The sequence below is a fragment of the Pongo pygmaeus genome, chromosome 20, assembly GCF_028885625.2.
Source record: "Pongo pygmaeus isolate AG05252 chromosome 20, NHGRI_mPonPyg2-v2.0_pri, whole genome shotgun sequence".
NCBI lineage: Eukaryota > Metazoa > Chordata > Mammalia > Primates > Hominidae > Pongo > Pongo pygmaeus.
Window position 1 is genome coordinate 60069269 of NC_072393.2, and position 17434 is coordinate 60086702.

The 17434-nt window shown below is 50.1% G+C and overlaps 1 protein-coding gene across 3 annotated transcripts in view; it reads right to left on the reverse strand.

Annotated features, from left to right (window-relative positions):
• Positions 1–7107: 7107 nt before the first annotated feature.
• The window catches only part of NLRP12 (NLR family pyrin domain containing 12), a 32793-nt gene continuing 22466 nt past the window's right edge, over positions 7108–17434 (reverse strand). For 2 of the 3 annotated variants that reach the window (XM_054463277.1, XM_054463276.1), the window contains exons 7-10: positions 15146–15316; positions 12155–12325; positions 9607–9777; positions 7261–7657 (exon numbers count right to left, since the gene is read on the reverse strand). In XM_054463277.1, the coding sequence (XP_054319252.1) occupies positions 7570–7657; positions 9607–9777; positions 12155–12325; positions 15146–15316 (601 nt within the window). In that variant the 3' untranslated portion in view covers positions 7261–7569. Of the gene's footprint in view, positions 7658–9606; positions 9778–12154; positions 12326–15145; positions 15317–17434 lie in introns of all 3 variants that reach the window. The other variant, XM_054463278.2, reaches the window with a different exon arrangement.

Sequence of the window (17434 nt, forward strand, 5' to 3'; positions counted from 1 at the left end):
CTCCCGGCCTCAAGTGATTGTCCGCCTCGGCCTCCCTAAGTGCTGGGATTACAGGTGTGAGCCACTGCGCTCGGACAAAATACTATATTTAAATATTTGTTGAGTGGATGACTGAACCCCCAGATGGTGGAATGATTTTCTTCTGGGTATTTCTCTGTGTTTTCCAATGTATTTATAACGAATACATGTTGGCGTTACTAGTAATAGGGATCACCTAATTTATATTTGAATCAGTGTTTGAAAAAATTTATGAAGGTGTGTCTGACTAAGGCAAGCTAGGATCAAAGGGAGCAGGGTGGCTTGGGGCGGAGACCAGGGGGAGTGAGAGGGTGGGAAGGGGTGGGCTTTAATCCTATCAAAGTTGAATGGGCTCTCAGCCTATATAAGAACCCAGCCAGAGTGAGCACTGTTCTTTCTGGAAGACCTGAGGTGTGGCCGCATCATTGGCCTCTGTGAGTATTGCCATGTTATTTTATTTTCTTTTGTTTTGCTTTACTTTTTAGGGTCAGGATCTCACTGTCACTCAGGATGAAGTGCAACAGGTAGGATGATGGCGCCTTGCACCTTCGACCTCCTGGGACTCACCCTTTTAGCCTCCAGTAGCTGGGACCACAGGCGCGCACCACCATTCCCATGTGGGGTTTTTGGCCTTTTTTTTTTTTTTTTTCTTTCGTAGAGATGGGGTTTTGCTATGTTATCCAAGCTGGTCTCGAACTCCTGGGCTCAAGCAATCCTGCCACCGTAGCCTTCCGAGTAGCTGGAACTACAGGCTTGAGTCACTTCGCCCAGCCGGGCTGTGCTTCTGTTCTATATCTGATTTTTTTTCAGTCTTCAAGACGAAGGCCCCACTGTCCCTCACACGTGTTCCTTCCTACTTGCATTGTACTCAGTCCTCATGGCTTGGATCTGGAGGCTACGGGCGGGGGAGTGCTTTGAATATCTATACGTGGAAAGCCTTGTTTTTCACTTTCTTTTTAAGAAAGGGTAGTTTAATTCGTGTTTTGAAGACCTTCAACAGTTCATCAAGGGCTACTCTCCCTCCTTGCTTAAAAGCCTCTTCTGATGGGTAAGTGCTTCCACTTCCATCGCCGTCTTGCCGCATCCCCTCAGCCTGTGGCACTCAAACTGTGGGGGCACTTTCTGCTCTCTGGTGAAAGTGCCGCCATCTTTTGAGTGTTACCGATTGAGAAAACGCAACCTGGAGGGGGAATATACATTGGTTGGGGGGGCGGTGAGTAGCAGGATGGCCCTAGACCCTGCCTATGGCCGTTTCCTCGTAATTTAAATTTCTTGGCCAGGGCTCTTGCAGATGGAGCTGCTCACCCTGTGGGCCTCAAATGTGGAGCACTATTCTGATGTCCAAGTGGAAAGTGCTGCGACATTTGAGCGTCACCGGTGACGCCCATATCAGCGGATGTCGTGGAGCTCGGTCTTCTGCAGGAACTAAAGAGCCTGTGGTTTTGATTCCCAGCCGGAAAAGTGTCTTGGGTACATGTCCCTTACAGCGTCTGGGTGTAATGGCTCCTGGAAAACCTGGGGAAGGGAAGAGGGGGAGCTCCTGGGCTTCCACCTGACACAACTAAGGGAATCTGGGTTAGATGGTGACAGGAAGAGAACGTTGAAGGGCGGCTGTGCGCCTGCGCCGGGCACGGTGGCTCATGCCTGTAATCCCAGCACTTTGGGAGGCTGAGGCGGGGGCAGATTAGGAGGTTTGAGACCAGCCTGATCAACATGGTGAAACCTCTTCTCTACAAAAATTAGCCGGGCGGCCGGACGCAGTGGCTCACGCCTGTAATCCCAGCACTTTGGGAGGCCGAGGCGGGCGGATCATGAGGTCAGGAGATCGAGATCATCCTGGCTAACACGGTGAAATCGCTTTTCTACTAAAAGTACAAAAAATGAGCCGGGCGTGGTGGCGGGCGCCTGTAGTTCCGGCTACTCGGAAGGCTGAGGCAGGAGAATGGCGGGAACCCGGGAGGCAGAGGTTGCAGTGAGGCACGATGGCGCCATTGCACTCCAGCCTGGGCGACAGACCAAGACTCATTCTCAAAAAACAGCAGCTGTGACCAAGGGACTGGATGCACAAAGAAAGGAATACTTTTTGCTGTTGGTGTTATAATTGATATGTAACTTTCCTCTTCCCCCATAGCAAGCAAATTTATTGCTGACATTTAACATGTGTTGGATGATTGGAGGCCAACCTCTTGTAGGCAAGAAAGTCACAGTGATGGCAGATCCTTGCGAGGAGCTCATACTGGGATACTCAAAATGGGGGCGCTTTCCTTTTTGTCTGTACTGGGAAGTGCTTCGATTTTGGGGTGTCCCTGTTTGAGTAGGGCATCACGAACCATCCTGCTTCAAGGGAGCCTGCGGGTCTGACTGCAGCTTCAGCTATGACCTGGAGTTCCCGGGCTTCTCTGCGGAGCACCAGTCTGTATGCTCCATTTTAGATAATAAAAATTGGCATATTCTGGGGTGGGCAGGATCCGGGGTTCACCTGCAGATGAACAGGGCTGGAAAAGCTTGATGGGGTGTCAGGGGAATCTGGCTGGCCTTAAAGGGAATTTGGGGCCCTTTTCCTGAATTTGGTAGGCAGCATCCATGTAAGACTGAAGTGGGTTTGGCCAGAGCATGGGCTGGAGTGCTTACACCCTGCTACACCGACAATGCCACAGTCTTACTTTTCCTAACTTTTTAATAAAATGTTATGAACAACATCTTGTGTTTCTGGTCTATTGGGTTCCACAAGTACTGGGATTACAGGCATGAGCCTCATGTCTGGCGTTACTGAAGCTTCTAAGACCCAAGTACATTGCATAAAAATACTTGACAGTATTTTGTGCTTCCCTTCTACCCCTGCTAGAACTCAGAGTTCTGCTCTTTGAGAGTTCTGCTCTTTAAACTTCAAACAAGTTTAAAAAATAAGGCCGGGCGCAGTGGCAGCACTTTGAGAGGCCGAGGCAGGCTGATCATGAGGTCAGATCAAGGCCATCCTGGCTAACAACGGTGAGGTGAAACCACATCTCCACTAAACACAAAAAATTAGCCGGGCATGGTGGGCGCCTGTAGTTTCAGGCTGAGGCAGGAGAATGGCGTGAACCCAGGAGGCGGAGCTTGCAGCGAGCCGAGATGGTGCCACCACACTCCAGCCTAGGTGACAGAGCGAGACTGTCTCAAAAAAAAAACTCCACCCAGGCTGAAGTGCAGTGGCACCATCACAGCTCCCTGGAAGCCCGAGCTCCCTGGATCAAAAGATCTTCCCACATAAGCACCCCTTCACCCCACCCTTAGTAGCTGGCACCACAGGAGTGTCCCGACATGCTCCACTAATGTTTAGTAGAAATTGGGGTCTCATACATTGGCCAGCTTGGTCTGAAACTTAGGGGAATCAAACATCCCTCCTTTAGTAGAGATGGGGCTTTACCGTCTTGCCCTGGGTGGCCTCCCTGGGATGACGGGTGTGAGCCACAGTGCCAGGCCTAAGTTCATTTTTGAAAGGTTTTTTTGTTTGAGACAGTCTCGTGCTCTCGCTCAGGTTGGAGTGCAATGGCGCAATCTTGGTTCACTGCAACCTCCGCCAGTTTAAGCGATTCTCCTGCCTCCGCCTCCCAAGTAGCTGGGATTACAGGCATAAGCCACCATGCCTGGCTATTTTTTTGCATTTTTTTAGTAGAGATGGGATTTCTCCACTTTGGCCAGGCTGCTCTGGAACTCCTGACCCCAGGTGATCCACCCACCTCGGCCTCCCAAAGTGCTGGGATTACAGGCGTGAGCCACTGTGTGGGGCCTTCAGTAGGTTCTTAGTTGCTGTTTGCCCTATCACTGGTTTCCAGGGCTGCTGGCCACTATCCCCTGTAGGTGTTCCTATCCCCTGCAGCTGCTTTGCCCATTCCACAGTATCTGAACTGAAGTAAGATCTCAAATTCAAGGGAGTTTTGTTTTGCTATTTGCACCCGCAATTCATAAAGCAGTTGTAGCCTCTGTACCAACACCGCCACCACTGGTGGGAAGTTGCCATGGTGACCAGTAAGACTTCTCTGTCATATTTGACCTACCTGGGCCTCCTGTCATCTTTTCTACAGGCAGCTTGGGGATTGTTAGTTGAGGGTTTTTTTTTTGTTTGTTCGTTTGTTTGTTTTTTTAAAGAGATGGAGTCTCGCTCTGTCGCCAGACTGGAGTGCAATGGCACGATCTTGGCTCACTGCAACCTCTACCTCCCGGGTTCAAGCGATTCTTTTGCCTCAGCCTCCTGAGTAGCTGGTATTATAGGCACCCACCACCATGCCCAGCTAATTTTTTTTGGATTTTTAGTAGAGATGGGGTTTCCCCATGTTGGCCAGGCTAGTCTCAAACTCCTGACCTCAAGTGATCCACCCACCTTGGCCTCCCAAAGTTCTGGGATTACAGGTTTGAGCCACTGCGCCCAGCCTTTAGTTGAGTTTATTAAGCTTGTTTAGGGTTTGGCCTGTACGGCCAGCAGGGGGTAGGTGGGGGTGGTTTATAAGCAGGGCTGTTTGCTTCAGAAGCAGCTGTGGAAACAGGACTGAACACAGACATATAAAGAATATTGGGTAAATAACTTTTTAAAAAATTTAGAGATAGGATCCCACTATGTTGCCCAGTCTGGTCTTGAAACCTAAACAATCTCTTATCCCAAAGTACTGGGATTGCAGAAAGAGCTTAAGGCACAGTTTTACGTGGTAATGGTGGGCCATTTTTAGTTTTTTTTTTTGTAGATGATCTTGTCATCTAGGCTGGAATGTAGCGGTTCCATCGAGCTAGGTGTAGCCTCCACTTCCCAGACTCGAGCATTCCTTTTTCCTCAGCTTCAGTAGCTGGGTCTACGCGTGAATACCCCTTCTGGGGTAGATAGATAGTAGTACATAGAGTAGATAATTTTTTTGTGTTCAGGTGGCACCTTAAGTTTGGTATCAAAATTCTTGGTCTTCTAAAGAGCTGGAATTAGACACGAACTGTTGCACCTGGCCAATAGGACAATTATGTCCACAGAACTGAGTCAGTATCTGATCTCTGGAGTTGTAAGGTCACTTTTTCTGAAATTGCCTCAGTCTCCTTGCAGGTTTTGGTTTGTAGATCTCTAGTGTGTGGGCTGAGCACGGCATGGGGACCTGATTTCCCACCAGGCACTGACATAGTTTAAAGTTTCTTAGTTCGAATTCCTAGTAATGGGAATATAGATTTCTGTGTGTTGAAATGGGAATATGGATTTCTCTTTTTTTTTTTTTTTAGACGGAGTCTTGCTCTGTCACTAGGCTGGAGTGCAGTGGCACAATCTCGGCTCACTGCAACCTCCGCCTCCTGGGTTCAAGTGATTCCCCTGCCTCGGCCTCCTGAGTAGCTGGGACTACAGGCGCCCTCCACCACGCCCTGCTAATTTTTTGTATTTTAGTAGAGACGGGGTTTCACCACGTTGGCCAGGATGGTCTTGATCTCCTCACCTTGTGATCTACCCGCCTTGGCCTCCCAAAGTGCTGGGATTACAAGTGTGAGCCTCTGCACCCCGCCAAGGGAATATGGATTCTTTTTTTTTTTTTTTGAGATGGCGTCTCACTCTGTCACCCAGGCTGGAGTGCAATGGCGTGATCTCGGCTCACTGCAACCTCTGCCTCCCGGGTTCAAGTGATTCTCCTGCCTCAGCCTCCCGAGTAGCTGGGATTACAGGCATGCGCTATCACGCCTGGTTAATTCTATACTTTTATTAGAGACGGGATTTCTCCATGTTGGTCAGGCTGGTCTTGAACTCCCGACCTCAGGTGATCTGCCCTCCTTGGCCTCCCAAAGTGCTGGGATTACAGGCATGAGTCACCACACCCAGATTTTTTTTTTTTTTTTTAAGAGTCTCGCTCTGTCGCCCAGGCTAGAGTGCAGTGGCGCGATCTTGGTTCACTGCAACCTCTGCTTCCCAGGTGCAAGCGATTCTCCTGCCTCAGCCTCCCCAGCAGCTGGGACTATAGGTGCATGCCACCACACCCAGCTAATTTTTTGTATTTTTAGTAGAGATGGGGTTTCACTGTGTTAGCCAGGATGGTATTGATCTCTTGAGCTAGTGATCCACCCGCCTCAGCCTCCCAAAGTGCTGGGATTACAGGCATGAGCCACCGTGCCCAGCGTAATTTTTGTATTTTTAGTAGGTTTCACCATGTTGGCCAGGCTGGTCTCAAACTCTTGACCTCAGCTGATCTGCCTACCTCGGCCTCTGAAAGTATTTGGATTACAGGCGTGAGCCACCGCACCTGGCGGGCTCTGTATTTTTGTTGAAAGCACAGTGTATGATAGGTTATGGCCAGCCTACACGTGGCCTTGTAGGTTTCAGTTCTTGGCAGGGCCCAGTGAATTCCAGGCAGGGGGCCATCCTGCCATACCTGCCACATTAAGATTTCAGGCATTATCCCCTCCAGCAAGGGAGGATCAGGGCTGTTGGCATAACAAGCATTCTGAGGGTTAGCTTGCATACCAGTCTCTTCCTAAATGCTGAGTGTCCCGTGTATCCTGTGACATTTGAGAATAGGCTTTCCTCAATTTGGCACAATCTGCCTTTGGACCAAGTGCTTTGTCCTGTGCATTCCTTGCTGGATGTTGGCTTGCATTCCTAGTGTCGTCCACTAGATGGCAGTGACACCCACCCCAGAGCTCAAATATTAATATGTCCTGATGCAGCCAGGGCTTGGCAGGGCTGGGTGGCCTCTGAGGGCCACTACTGGCCATTTTTCACCGTCTCCCTCTGTTGCCCAGGCTGGGGCGCAGTGGTGCAAGGACAGCTCACTGTAGCCTGGACCTCCTGGGCTCAAGCGATCCTCCCACCTCAGTCCCCAGTGTAGCTGGGACTACAGGCATGTGCTGCTACTCCTGGGTAATTAATTGTACTAATTAACAGTAGTTGGCTAATTAGTAATAGTGGAGTCTTGCTTTGTTGCTTAGGCTGGTCTCTAACTCCTGGACTTAAGCAACCCATCTTGCCTCCACCTTCGAAAGTACGGAGGTTACAGGCGTGAGACACCGCACCTGGCCCCTGTTGGGCTTTACCCCTCCTGTTAGGGGTCATCAAACCTCTCTTAGTTGGTCATCCCTTAAAGCTCTGTCAAACTCTTTTTTTTTTTTTTGAGACGGAGTCCCACTCTGTCGCCCAGGCTGGAGTGCAGGGGCGCGATCTCGGCTCACTGCAACCTCCACCTCCCGGGTTCAAGTGATTCTCCTGCCTCAGCCTCCCGAGTAGCTGGGACTACAGGTGCCCCCCACCACGCCCGGCTAATTTTTTTTTTTATTTTTAGTAGAGACAGGGTTTCACCATCTTGGCCAGGCTGATCTCAAACTCCTGACCTCGTGATCCACCTGCCTCGGCCTCTCGAAGTGCTGGGATTACAGACATGAGCCACCATGCCTGGCCAGCTCTGTCAAACATTAATTTGATCCCAAGCAGAGGGACTTCTGATCTCAATCTGCATGAGTTTGTCTCTAGGAAGGAGCATGATCATTATGCTGTAGGGGTGATGAGCACCCTCCCATCTTCCTCTGTCCAGATCTCAGGGGAGAGCCAGCAGATAGGACTATTCAGCAGCCAATGTCCAAATAAGGTTTTGTTACTCGAAGCGCTGCCAACCTACTGTGGGTCATTTTATTCAGGTCCATCCCAAATAACCTGTGGACACAAGAGTTGATGTTATTCCAGTCCACTACTGTGGCATTCAATTAATAAGCCTTAAGTACCTATTGTGCACTACTGTGATAAGATCATTCCATGATCCTCCAGAAATTCCAATCTTGGCTCACTGCAACCTCCGCCTCCCAGGTTCAAGCGATTCTCCTGCCTCAGCCTCCCCAGTAGCTGGGACTACCGCCACCACGCCTGGCTAATTTTTTGTATTTTTAGTAGAGACAAAGTTTCACTGTGTTAGCCAGGATGGTCTTAATCTCCTAACCTCGTGATCCACCCGCCTCGGCCTCCCAAAGTGCTGGGATTACAGGCGTGAACCACCGCGCCCGGCCATAATTTTTTTTTTTTTTTTTATACTGAGTCTCGCTGTCACCCAGGCTGGAGTGGGGTGGTGCGATCTCGGCTCACTGCAACCTCCACGTCCCATGTCCAAGTGATCCTCCCACCTCAGCCTCCCTAGTAGCTGGGACTACAGAGTAGCTGGGACTACAGGTGCGTGCTACCATGCCCAGCTAATTTGTGTATTTTTAGCAGAGACAGGGATTCACCGTGTTGGCCAGGCTGGTCTGGAACTCCTGACCTCAAGCGATCTGCTCATGTTGGCCTCCCAAAGTGCTGGGATTATAGGTGTGAGCCACCACACCTGGCCAATTCATAATTTATCATAGCCTTATGAAGATGCAACTATGTTCTCCATTTTTTTTTCTTTCCCCAAGATGGAGTCTTGCTCTGTTGCCCAGGCTGGAGTGCAGTGGCATGATCTCGGCTCACTGCAACCTCCACCTCCTGGCTTCAAGCGATTCTCCTGCCTCAGCCTCCCAAGTAGCTGGGATTACAGGCGCGTGCCACCACGCCCGGCTAATTTTTGTATAGAGCCACCCGCTCCCAGCCGTAAGTTTTTGTATTTTTAGTAGAGATGTGGTTTTGCTGTGTTGGCCAGGCTGGTCTTGAACACCTGGCCTCAAGTGATTTGCCTGCCTCGGCCTTTTTTTTCTTGAGACAAGTTCCTGCTCGGTCACCCAGGCTGGAGTGCAGTGGTGTAAGCATGCCTCACTGCAGCCTCGAACTCCTGGGCTCAAACGATCCTCCCACCTCAGCCCCCTGAGTAGCTTTGACTAGAGAGGTGTGTGCCACCACAACTGGGGTGTGTGTTTGTGTAGAGATGGGATTTTGCCATGTTGCCCAGGCTAATCTCAAATTTCTGAGTTCAAGAAATTTTCCTAACTCAGCCTGTCAAAGTACTGGGATTACAGGCGCCATCCCCTGCACCCAGCCTAAACTTTGATTGCATCACTGCACTCCAGCCTGGGCGACAGCAAGATCCTGTCCAAAAAAAGATGCAATTGGAGTTTGAACCCAGGCAGAGTAATTCTAGATTCTCACTCGAATTACAGTGACCTCCAATGCAATTGGTGAGCCGTGATGGTCCCCTTCAACAGACAAGGAAATTTTTTTTTTTTTTTTTTTTGAGACGGAGTCTCACTCTGTCGCCCAGGCTGGAGTGCAGTGGTGCGATCTTGGCTCACTGCAAGCTCCACCTCCCGGGTTCACACCATTCTCCTGCCTCAGTCTCCTAAGTAGCTGGGACTACAGGCGCCCACAACTACGCCCGGCTAATTTTTTGTATTTTTAGTAGAGACGGGGTTTCGCCTTGTTAGCCAGGATGGTCTCGATCTCCTGACTTTGTGATCCGCCCACCTCGGCCTCCCAAAGTGCTGGGATTACAGGCGTGAGCCACCGTGCCCGGTCTCAGACAAGAAAATTATCCAAGGTCACACAGCCAGTAGATGACATAGGTAATATTTGTCCTCATCTGTATGTCCCCTAATTGCATACACCAGTGCATAACGTATTTGTCCATCCAGCTTATCTACCCTCATGCTCCCAGCCCAATGTCCAGCCTCCTCCAGAAAGAACTGGTCATCATTCCTCACCAGAGGACTCGGAGTTTGCAGCCAGGATGGCTCAGCCGCTTGCAAAGCAGTCGGACACCTGTGTCCCCTAGGGCGTTGTTGGTCAGATAAAGGTCGGTCAAGGTCTGGTTGATCCCCAGGGTGAAGTAAAGATTCTTACAAGCCTTGGCTGTGAGGCCACAGCTATCCAGCCTGGTGAAGATAAGGAATTGGTTAAGGTAACATCAGGTGCTACTTATGTTATTTGGAGGCAGAGTCTCACCCTGTCGCCCAGGCTGGAGTACAGTGGTGAGATTTCAGCTCACTGCAACCTCTGCCTCCCAGGTTCAAGCGATTCTCCTGCCTCAGCCTCCTGAGTAGCTGAGATTACAGGCGTGCACTACCACCGATTAGCGTGGCTAATCTTTGTATCCTTTTATTTTTGTTTTGTTTGAGATGGAGTCTCCCTCTGTTGCCCATGCTGGAGTGCTGTGGCGCGATCTCGGCTCACTGCAAACTCCCTCCCAGGTTCAAGTGATTTTCCTGCCTCAGCCCAGCAGCTGGGACTACAGGCGTGAGCCACCACACCCAACTAATTGTTGTATTTTTAGTAGAGACGGGGTTTCACCATGCTGGCCAGAATGGTCTCAATCTCTTGACCTGGTGATCCGCCCACCTCAGCCTCCCAAAGTGCTGGGATTACAGGCATGAGCCACTGTGCCCGGCCGTAATTTTTGTATCTTTAGTAGAAATGGGATTTCACCATGTTGGCCAGGCTGGTCTCAAACTCCTGACCTCAAGTGATCCACCCACCTTGGCCTCCCAAAGTGCTGGAATTATAGGCGTGAGCCACTACGTCCAGCCTCTGAAACATTTAAAAAAATTATTTGGGCTAGGCCGGGCGTGGTGGCTCACGCCTGTAATCCCAGCACTTTGGGAGGCCGAGGCAGGTGGATCACCTGAGGTCGGGAGTTCAAGACCAGCCTGACCAACATGAGAAACCCCATCTCTACCAAAAATACAAAATTAGCCGGGGTGGTGGCACATGCCTGTAATCCCAGATACTTGGGAGGCTGAGGCAGGAGAATCACTTGAACCCGGGAGGCGGAGGTTTCGGTGATCCCAGATCGTGCCATTGCACTCCAGCCTGGGCAACAAGAGTGAAACTCCATCTCAAAAAAAAATCTGGGCTAGATGGTGCACGCCTGTAATCCCAGCTACTCGGAGGCTGAGGCAGGAGAATTGCTTGAACCTGGGAGGTGGAGGTTGCAGTGAGCCAAGATCATGCCACTGCACTCCAGGGTGACAGTGAGACCCTGTTTAAAAAAAAAAAAATCCCAAATAAACTAGATGATGCCTCATCCCATTCTAAATCCTTCAGATTAGGGCTACAGCTGGCCTGGCAGAAAGGTGAGGGAGAAAGTCACAATTAACATTTGATTGGAATTTACAGAGCACCAGATTGAATTATTTTTTTTTTTTCTCGAGATGGAGTCTTGCTCTGGCACCCAGGCTGGAGTGCAATGGTGTGATCTCGGCGCACTGTAACCTCCACCTCCTGGGTTCAAGCGATTCTCCTGCCTCAGCCTCCTGTGTAGCTGGGATTACAGGCACCCAGCATCACGCCAGACTAATTTTTGTATTCTTAATAGAGATGGCCATGTTGGCCAAGCTGGTCTCGAACTCCTGACCTCAGGATCCGCCCGCCTCGGACTCCCAAAGTGCTGGGATTACAGGCATGAGCCACCACGCCCAGCCTGAATTATTATTTTTGAGACAGAGTCTTGCTCTATCGCCCTAGGCTGGAGGGCAGTGGCGTGATCTCAGCTCACTGTAATCTCGCCTCCCAGGTTCAAGTCATTCTCCTGCCTCAGCCTCCTGAGTAGCTGGGATTACAGGCATGCGCCACCACGCTGGGTTAATTTTTGTATTTTTGTGGAGATGGTGTTTCACCATTTTGGCCAGGCTGGTCTTGAACTCCTGACCTCAGGTGATCCACCCGCCTCGGCCTCCCAAAATGCTGGGATTACAGGCATTAAGCTACCAAGCCCAGCCTCTTTTTTGTAATTTTTAAATTTTAATTTTTGGTTGGTTTTTTTTTTTTTTGAGACAGTTTCAGTCTTGTTGCCCAGGCTGGAGTGCAATGGCATGATCTCGGCTCACTGCAACCTCTACTTCCCAGGTACAAGCGATTCTCCTGTCTCAGCCTCCCAAGTAGCTTGGATTACAGGCATGTGCCACCAGGCCCGGCTATTTTTTTTGTATTTAGTAGAGACAGGTTTTCACCATGTTAGGCTGGTCTTGAACTCCTGACCTCAGGTGATCCACCCACCTCGGCTTCCCAAAGTGCTGGGATTACAGGCGTGCGCCACCGCGCCCGGACTTAAGTTTTTAAAATTTTAAGTCGGGCAGCACCCCCAAATCAGAATAAGTTCAGAGAGACTCCTGTCTTTTCTTTCCACCTCTCTTCTTGCTACCTGAATCTTTTGTAGTGAAGCAGGATAGTTCATAAATAGAAAAATGAAGGATGAGAAAGCGCTTCCACCGTCCAAACATGACCACTGCCACCCCGTCACTCCCCGATGCTCACCACAGTTTCTGGAGTCTACAGGCGGGATGTTGCAGCCCCTTAGCCAGCAACCACAGGCCCCAGTCTCCCAGGTCGTTGAAACTCAAGTCCAGCTCCCGGAGGTTGTGATTGGCCTGGAGCACCGCAGAAAGACCCTCACAGGCGGCAGAGCCCAATCGGCATATGCCCAACCTGCAAAGACAGGATGCTAGGGCAGAGTGGGAGGCATTCCTCCTGCAAATATCTGCTGGGAGGGCCCTGTGCCAAGCCCTGTGTTGGTTGCAGACAGAGGGACAGACTCAATCTCTACCCTTGAGAGACAAAAAGAAAAAGATGACAGAAGTAGGAAGATGAGAGGAAGGGAGGAATAAGAGAACAGAAGGAAGCAACTAAGAATCAGGCCAGGTGCCCTGGCTCATGCCTGTCATCCCAGCATCTTGTGAGGCTTGAGGCTGGAGGATTCTTTGAGGTCAGGAGTTTGTGACCAGTCTGGACAACCAATAACTTGTTTGTGCCAAAAAAAATTTTTTTTTCTTTTTGCGATGGAGTTTCCCTCTTGTTGCCCAGGCTGGAGTGCAATAGTGCAATCTCGGCTCACTGCAACCTCCACCTCCCAAGCTCAAGTGATTCTCCTGCCTCAGTCTCCCAAGTAGATGGGATTACAGGCATGTGGCAACATGCCCGGCTAATTTTTATATTTTTAGTACAAGCGGGGTTTCACCATGTTGGTCAGGCTGGTTTCAAACTCCTGACCTCAGGTGATCCACCCGCCTCAGCCTCCCGTCTACAAATTTTTATTTATTTATTTATTTATTTTTTGTGACAGAGTCTTGCAATGTTGCCCAGGCTGGAGTGCAGTGGCGTGATCTCGGCTCACTGCAAGCTCCGCCTCCTGGGTTCAAGTGATTCTCCTGCCTCAGCCTCCTGAGTAGCTGCAACTACAGGTGCACACCACCACACCCAGCTAATTTTTGTATTTTTAGTAGAGACGGGGTTTCACCAGTTGGCCAGGATGGTCTCAATCTCTTGACCTCGTGATCCACCCGCTTCAGCCTCCCAAAGTGCTGGGTTTACAGGCATGAGCCACCGCGCCCAGCCGTGTGTGTGATTTTTTTGTTTTTTTGCTGGTGCCTTGATAAAAAAATACACAAAGTGTGTATTTTTGAGCACTTCTACCCACGTCTTGTACTATTTACTAGGAGATACAGTTGGCATAGCTCCTATGCTTGTGGAATGCCACCACACACACATATACACAAATTACAAATTTTTTTTTTTTTTTTTTTTGAGATGGAGTCTCGCTCTGTCGTCCAGACTGGAGTGCAGTGGCACTATCTCAGCTCACTGCAACCTCTGGCTCCCGGGTTCAAGCAATTCTTCTGCCTCCTGAGTACCTAGACATCAGGCGTCTGCCGCCACGCCTGGCTAATTTTTATATTTTTAGTAGAGACGGGGTTTCACCATGTTGGCCAGGCTAGTCTTGAACTCCTGACCTCAGGTCACCCTCCCACCTTGGCCTCCCAAAGTGCTGGGATTACAGTGTGAGCCACTGCACCCTGCCTTCAAATTTCAATAAATGATGCTGAGGGGGAAGTATGAGGTCACATAGGATCATAAATCTAGGAATCCAGATTTTAGCTAGGGATTAGAAAGGGTGTCCAGCTGGGTGTAGTGGGTCACACCTGTAAGCCCAGGACTTTGGGAGGCCAAGGCCAGAGGATCTCCTAAGGCCAAGAGTTTACACCAGCCTAGGCAACAAATCGAGACCTTGTCCCTACAAAAAATAAGTAAAAATTGGCCAGGCGCAGTGGCTCACGCCTGTAATCCCAGCACTTTGGGAGGCCGAGGCAGGTGGATCATGAGGTCAGGAGATAGAGACCATCCTGGCTAACACGGTGAAACCCCATCTCTACTAAAAAGTTTTTTTTAAAAATTAGCTGGGCATGGTGGCGGGCACCTTTAGTACCAGCTATTCAGGAGGCTGAGGCAGGAGAATGGCGTGAACCCGGGAGGTGGAGCTTGCAGTAAGCCGAGATTGCGCCACCGCACTCCAGCCTGGGCGACAGGGCGAGACTCGTCTCAAAAAAAAAAAAAAAAGTAAAAATTAGCCAGCTGTGGTGGCGTGCGCTTGCAGTCCCAGCTACTCAGGAGGCTGAGTTGGGAGGATGGCTTCAGCCCAGGAGGTCAAGGGTACAGTGAACTATGATCACACCACTGCATTCCAGCACTGGTGACAGAGCAAGACCCTGTCTCAAAATACAAAGTAAAGAGTGTTCAGAAGAAAAATTGAACTTCTCCGGGCAAAGAGGGGACAGAGAGCAGAAGGCATGCCAGGGAATAAGAACTGCTTGTGCAAAGGGCCGTGTGTCAGAAAAACCCTTTTTTTTGAGACGGAGTTTCGCTCTTGTTGCCCAGACTGGAGCGCAATGGCGCAATCTCAGCTCACCGCAACTTCCACCTCCCGGGTTCAGCGGATTCGCCTGCCTCAGCCTTGCAAGTAGCTGGCATTATAGGCATGCGCCACCATGCCTGGCTAATTTTGTATTTTTAGTACAGATGGGGCGTTTCTACATGTTGGTCAGGCTGGTCTCGAATTCCCGACCTCAGGTGATCCTCCCACCTCGGCCTCCCAAAGTGCTGGAATTAAGGTGTCAGCCACCATGCCTGGCCAGAAAAATCCTTTTAACAAGGCTGATGTAGGCTAGGTGCAGTGGCTGAAGCCTGTAATCCCAGCACTTTGGGAGGCCAAGGCAGACAGATCATGAGGTCAGGAGATCGAGACCATCCTGCTAACACGATGAAACCCTGTCTCTACTAAAAAGACAAAAAATTAGCTGGGCGTGGTGGTGGGCGCCTGTAATCTCAGCTACTTGGGAGGCTCAAAAAAAAAAAAAAGGGCTGATGTAGTAGCTAGAGTTTAGGAGCAGAGACAACCTGGCCTCCGTGATCCCAGGTGAGAGGGCTGCATTCATGGACTGGGACTCCTAGCGTGGTGAGCAAAACGGGACTCACCGGAGGGTCTGGAGCTTGCACGTGGGATGCCTGAGGCCCTCACACAGCAGCAGCACCCCGAGGTCCCCCAGCTCATTTAGGCTCAGGTCCAGCTCTCTCAGGCTCTGGTTCACACTGAGAGTTGAGGCCAGCTCTTCACAGGCAGCAGCAGTGAGGTGGCAGATCTTCAGCCTGCACAAAGTCCAATTCAACAAATATTATGGAGGCTTTCCTTTCTTTTTTTTTTTTTTTTTTTTTTGAGACAGAGTCTCACTCTGTCGCCCAGGCTGGAGTGCAGTGGTGCAATCTCAGCTCAACTGCAACCTCCACCTCGCATGTTCAAGCAATTCTCCTGCCTCAGCTTCCCGAATAGCTGGGACTACAGGCGTGTGGCATCACGCCTAGTTAGTTTTTGTATTTTTAGTAGTGACAGGGTTTCTTGCCATGTTGGCCAGGGTGGTCTCGAACTCCTGACCTTGGGTGATACACCTGCCTCAGTCTCCCAAAGGACTGGAATTACAGGCGTGAGCCGTTGCGCCTAAGCCCCCAATCTTAACAGTAATGCATTTTCAGAAAACCTAATTTAAAAATGGGCAAAAGGGCCCAGCGTGGTGGCTCACGCCTGTAATCCCAGCACGTTGGGAGGCCGAGGCTGGCGGATCACCTGAGGTCGGGAGTTTGAGACCAGCCTGACCAACATGGAGAAACCCCGTCTCTACTAATAATACAAAATTAGACTGGGCACAGTGGCTCACGCCTGTAATCTCAGCACTTTGGGAGGCTGAGGTGGGTGGATTACCTGAGCTTGGGAGATGGAGACCATTCTGGCTAACATGGTGAAACCCAGTCTCTACTAAATACAAAAAATTAGTTGGGTGTGGTGGCGCATGCCTGTAATCCCAGCTACTCAGGAGGCTGAGGCAGGAGAATCACTTGAACCCAGGAGGCGGAGGTTGCCGTAAGCTGAGATCGCGCCATTGCACTCCAGCCTGGGCAACAAGAGTGGAACTACGTCTCAAAAATAAATAAATAAATAAAAATCAATGAGCAAAAGACTTGAATACACATTTCTTCAAGGAAGGTGTACAAATGGCCAACAAGCACCTGAAAAGATGCTTAATCTCAATAATCATTAGAGAACTACAAATCAAAACCACAATGAGATAGCATCTCATACCCATTAGGATGCCTACTATTAAAAATAAATAGAATGTGCCCGGGCACGGTGGCTCAAGCCTGTAATTCCAGCACTTTGGGAGGCTGAGGCGGGCGGATCATGAGGTCAGGAGATCGAGACCATCCTGGCTAACATGGGGAAACCCCGTCTCTACTAAAAGTACAAAAAAAAAAATCAGCCAGGCGTGGTGGCGGGCGCCTGTAGTCCCAGCTACTCGGGAGGCTGAGGCAGCAGAATGGTGTGAACCCAGGAGGTGGAGGTTGCAGTGAGCCGAGATCATGCCACAGCACTCCAGCCTGGGCGATAGAGCAAGACTCTGTCTCAAAAAAAAAAAAAAAACTAAAAAACTAAAAATAAATGGAATGCCTGTAATCCTAGCACTTTGGGAGGCCGAGGTGGGCAGATTACCTGAGGTCAAGAGTTTGAGAGAGCCTGGCCAACACGGTAAAACCCCATCTCTACTAAAAATACAGAAAAACTACCCGGGCGTGGTGGTGGGTGCCTGTAATCCCAGCTACCTGGGAGGCTGAGGCAGAAGAATTGCTTGAACCTGGGAGGTGAAGGTTGCAGTGAGCCAAGATCGCGCCATTGCACTCCAGCCTAGCCTAGGTGACAGAGCGAGACTTTTTCTTAAATTAAAAAAAAAAAAAAAAAAAAGGCTGGGCACAGTGGCTCATGCCTGTAATCCCAGTACTTTGGGAGGCCAAGGTGGGTGAATCACCTGAGGTCAGGAGTTCAAAACCAGCCTGGCCAACATGGTGAAGCCCCAACTCTACTGAAAATACAACAATTAGCCAGCGTGGTGGCAGGCACCTGTAATCCTAGCTACTCGGGAGGCTGAGGCACAAGAATCGTTGAACCTGGGAGGTGGAGATTGCAGTGAGCTAAGATGGAGAGCCACTGCACTCCAGCCTGGGCCACAGGGTGACACTCTGTCTCAAAAAAAAAAATAGTAATAAATAAGTGCTGACTGGGTTCCATGGTGGTGGCTTACACCTGTAATCCCAGCACTTTGGGAGGCCAAGGCAGGAGGATTGCTTGACCCCAGGAGTTCCAGACCAGCCTGGTCAACATGGCGAGACCCTGTCTCTATTTAAAAAAAAGAAAAGAAAAATTAGCTTGGCATGGTAGCA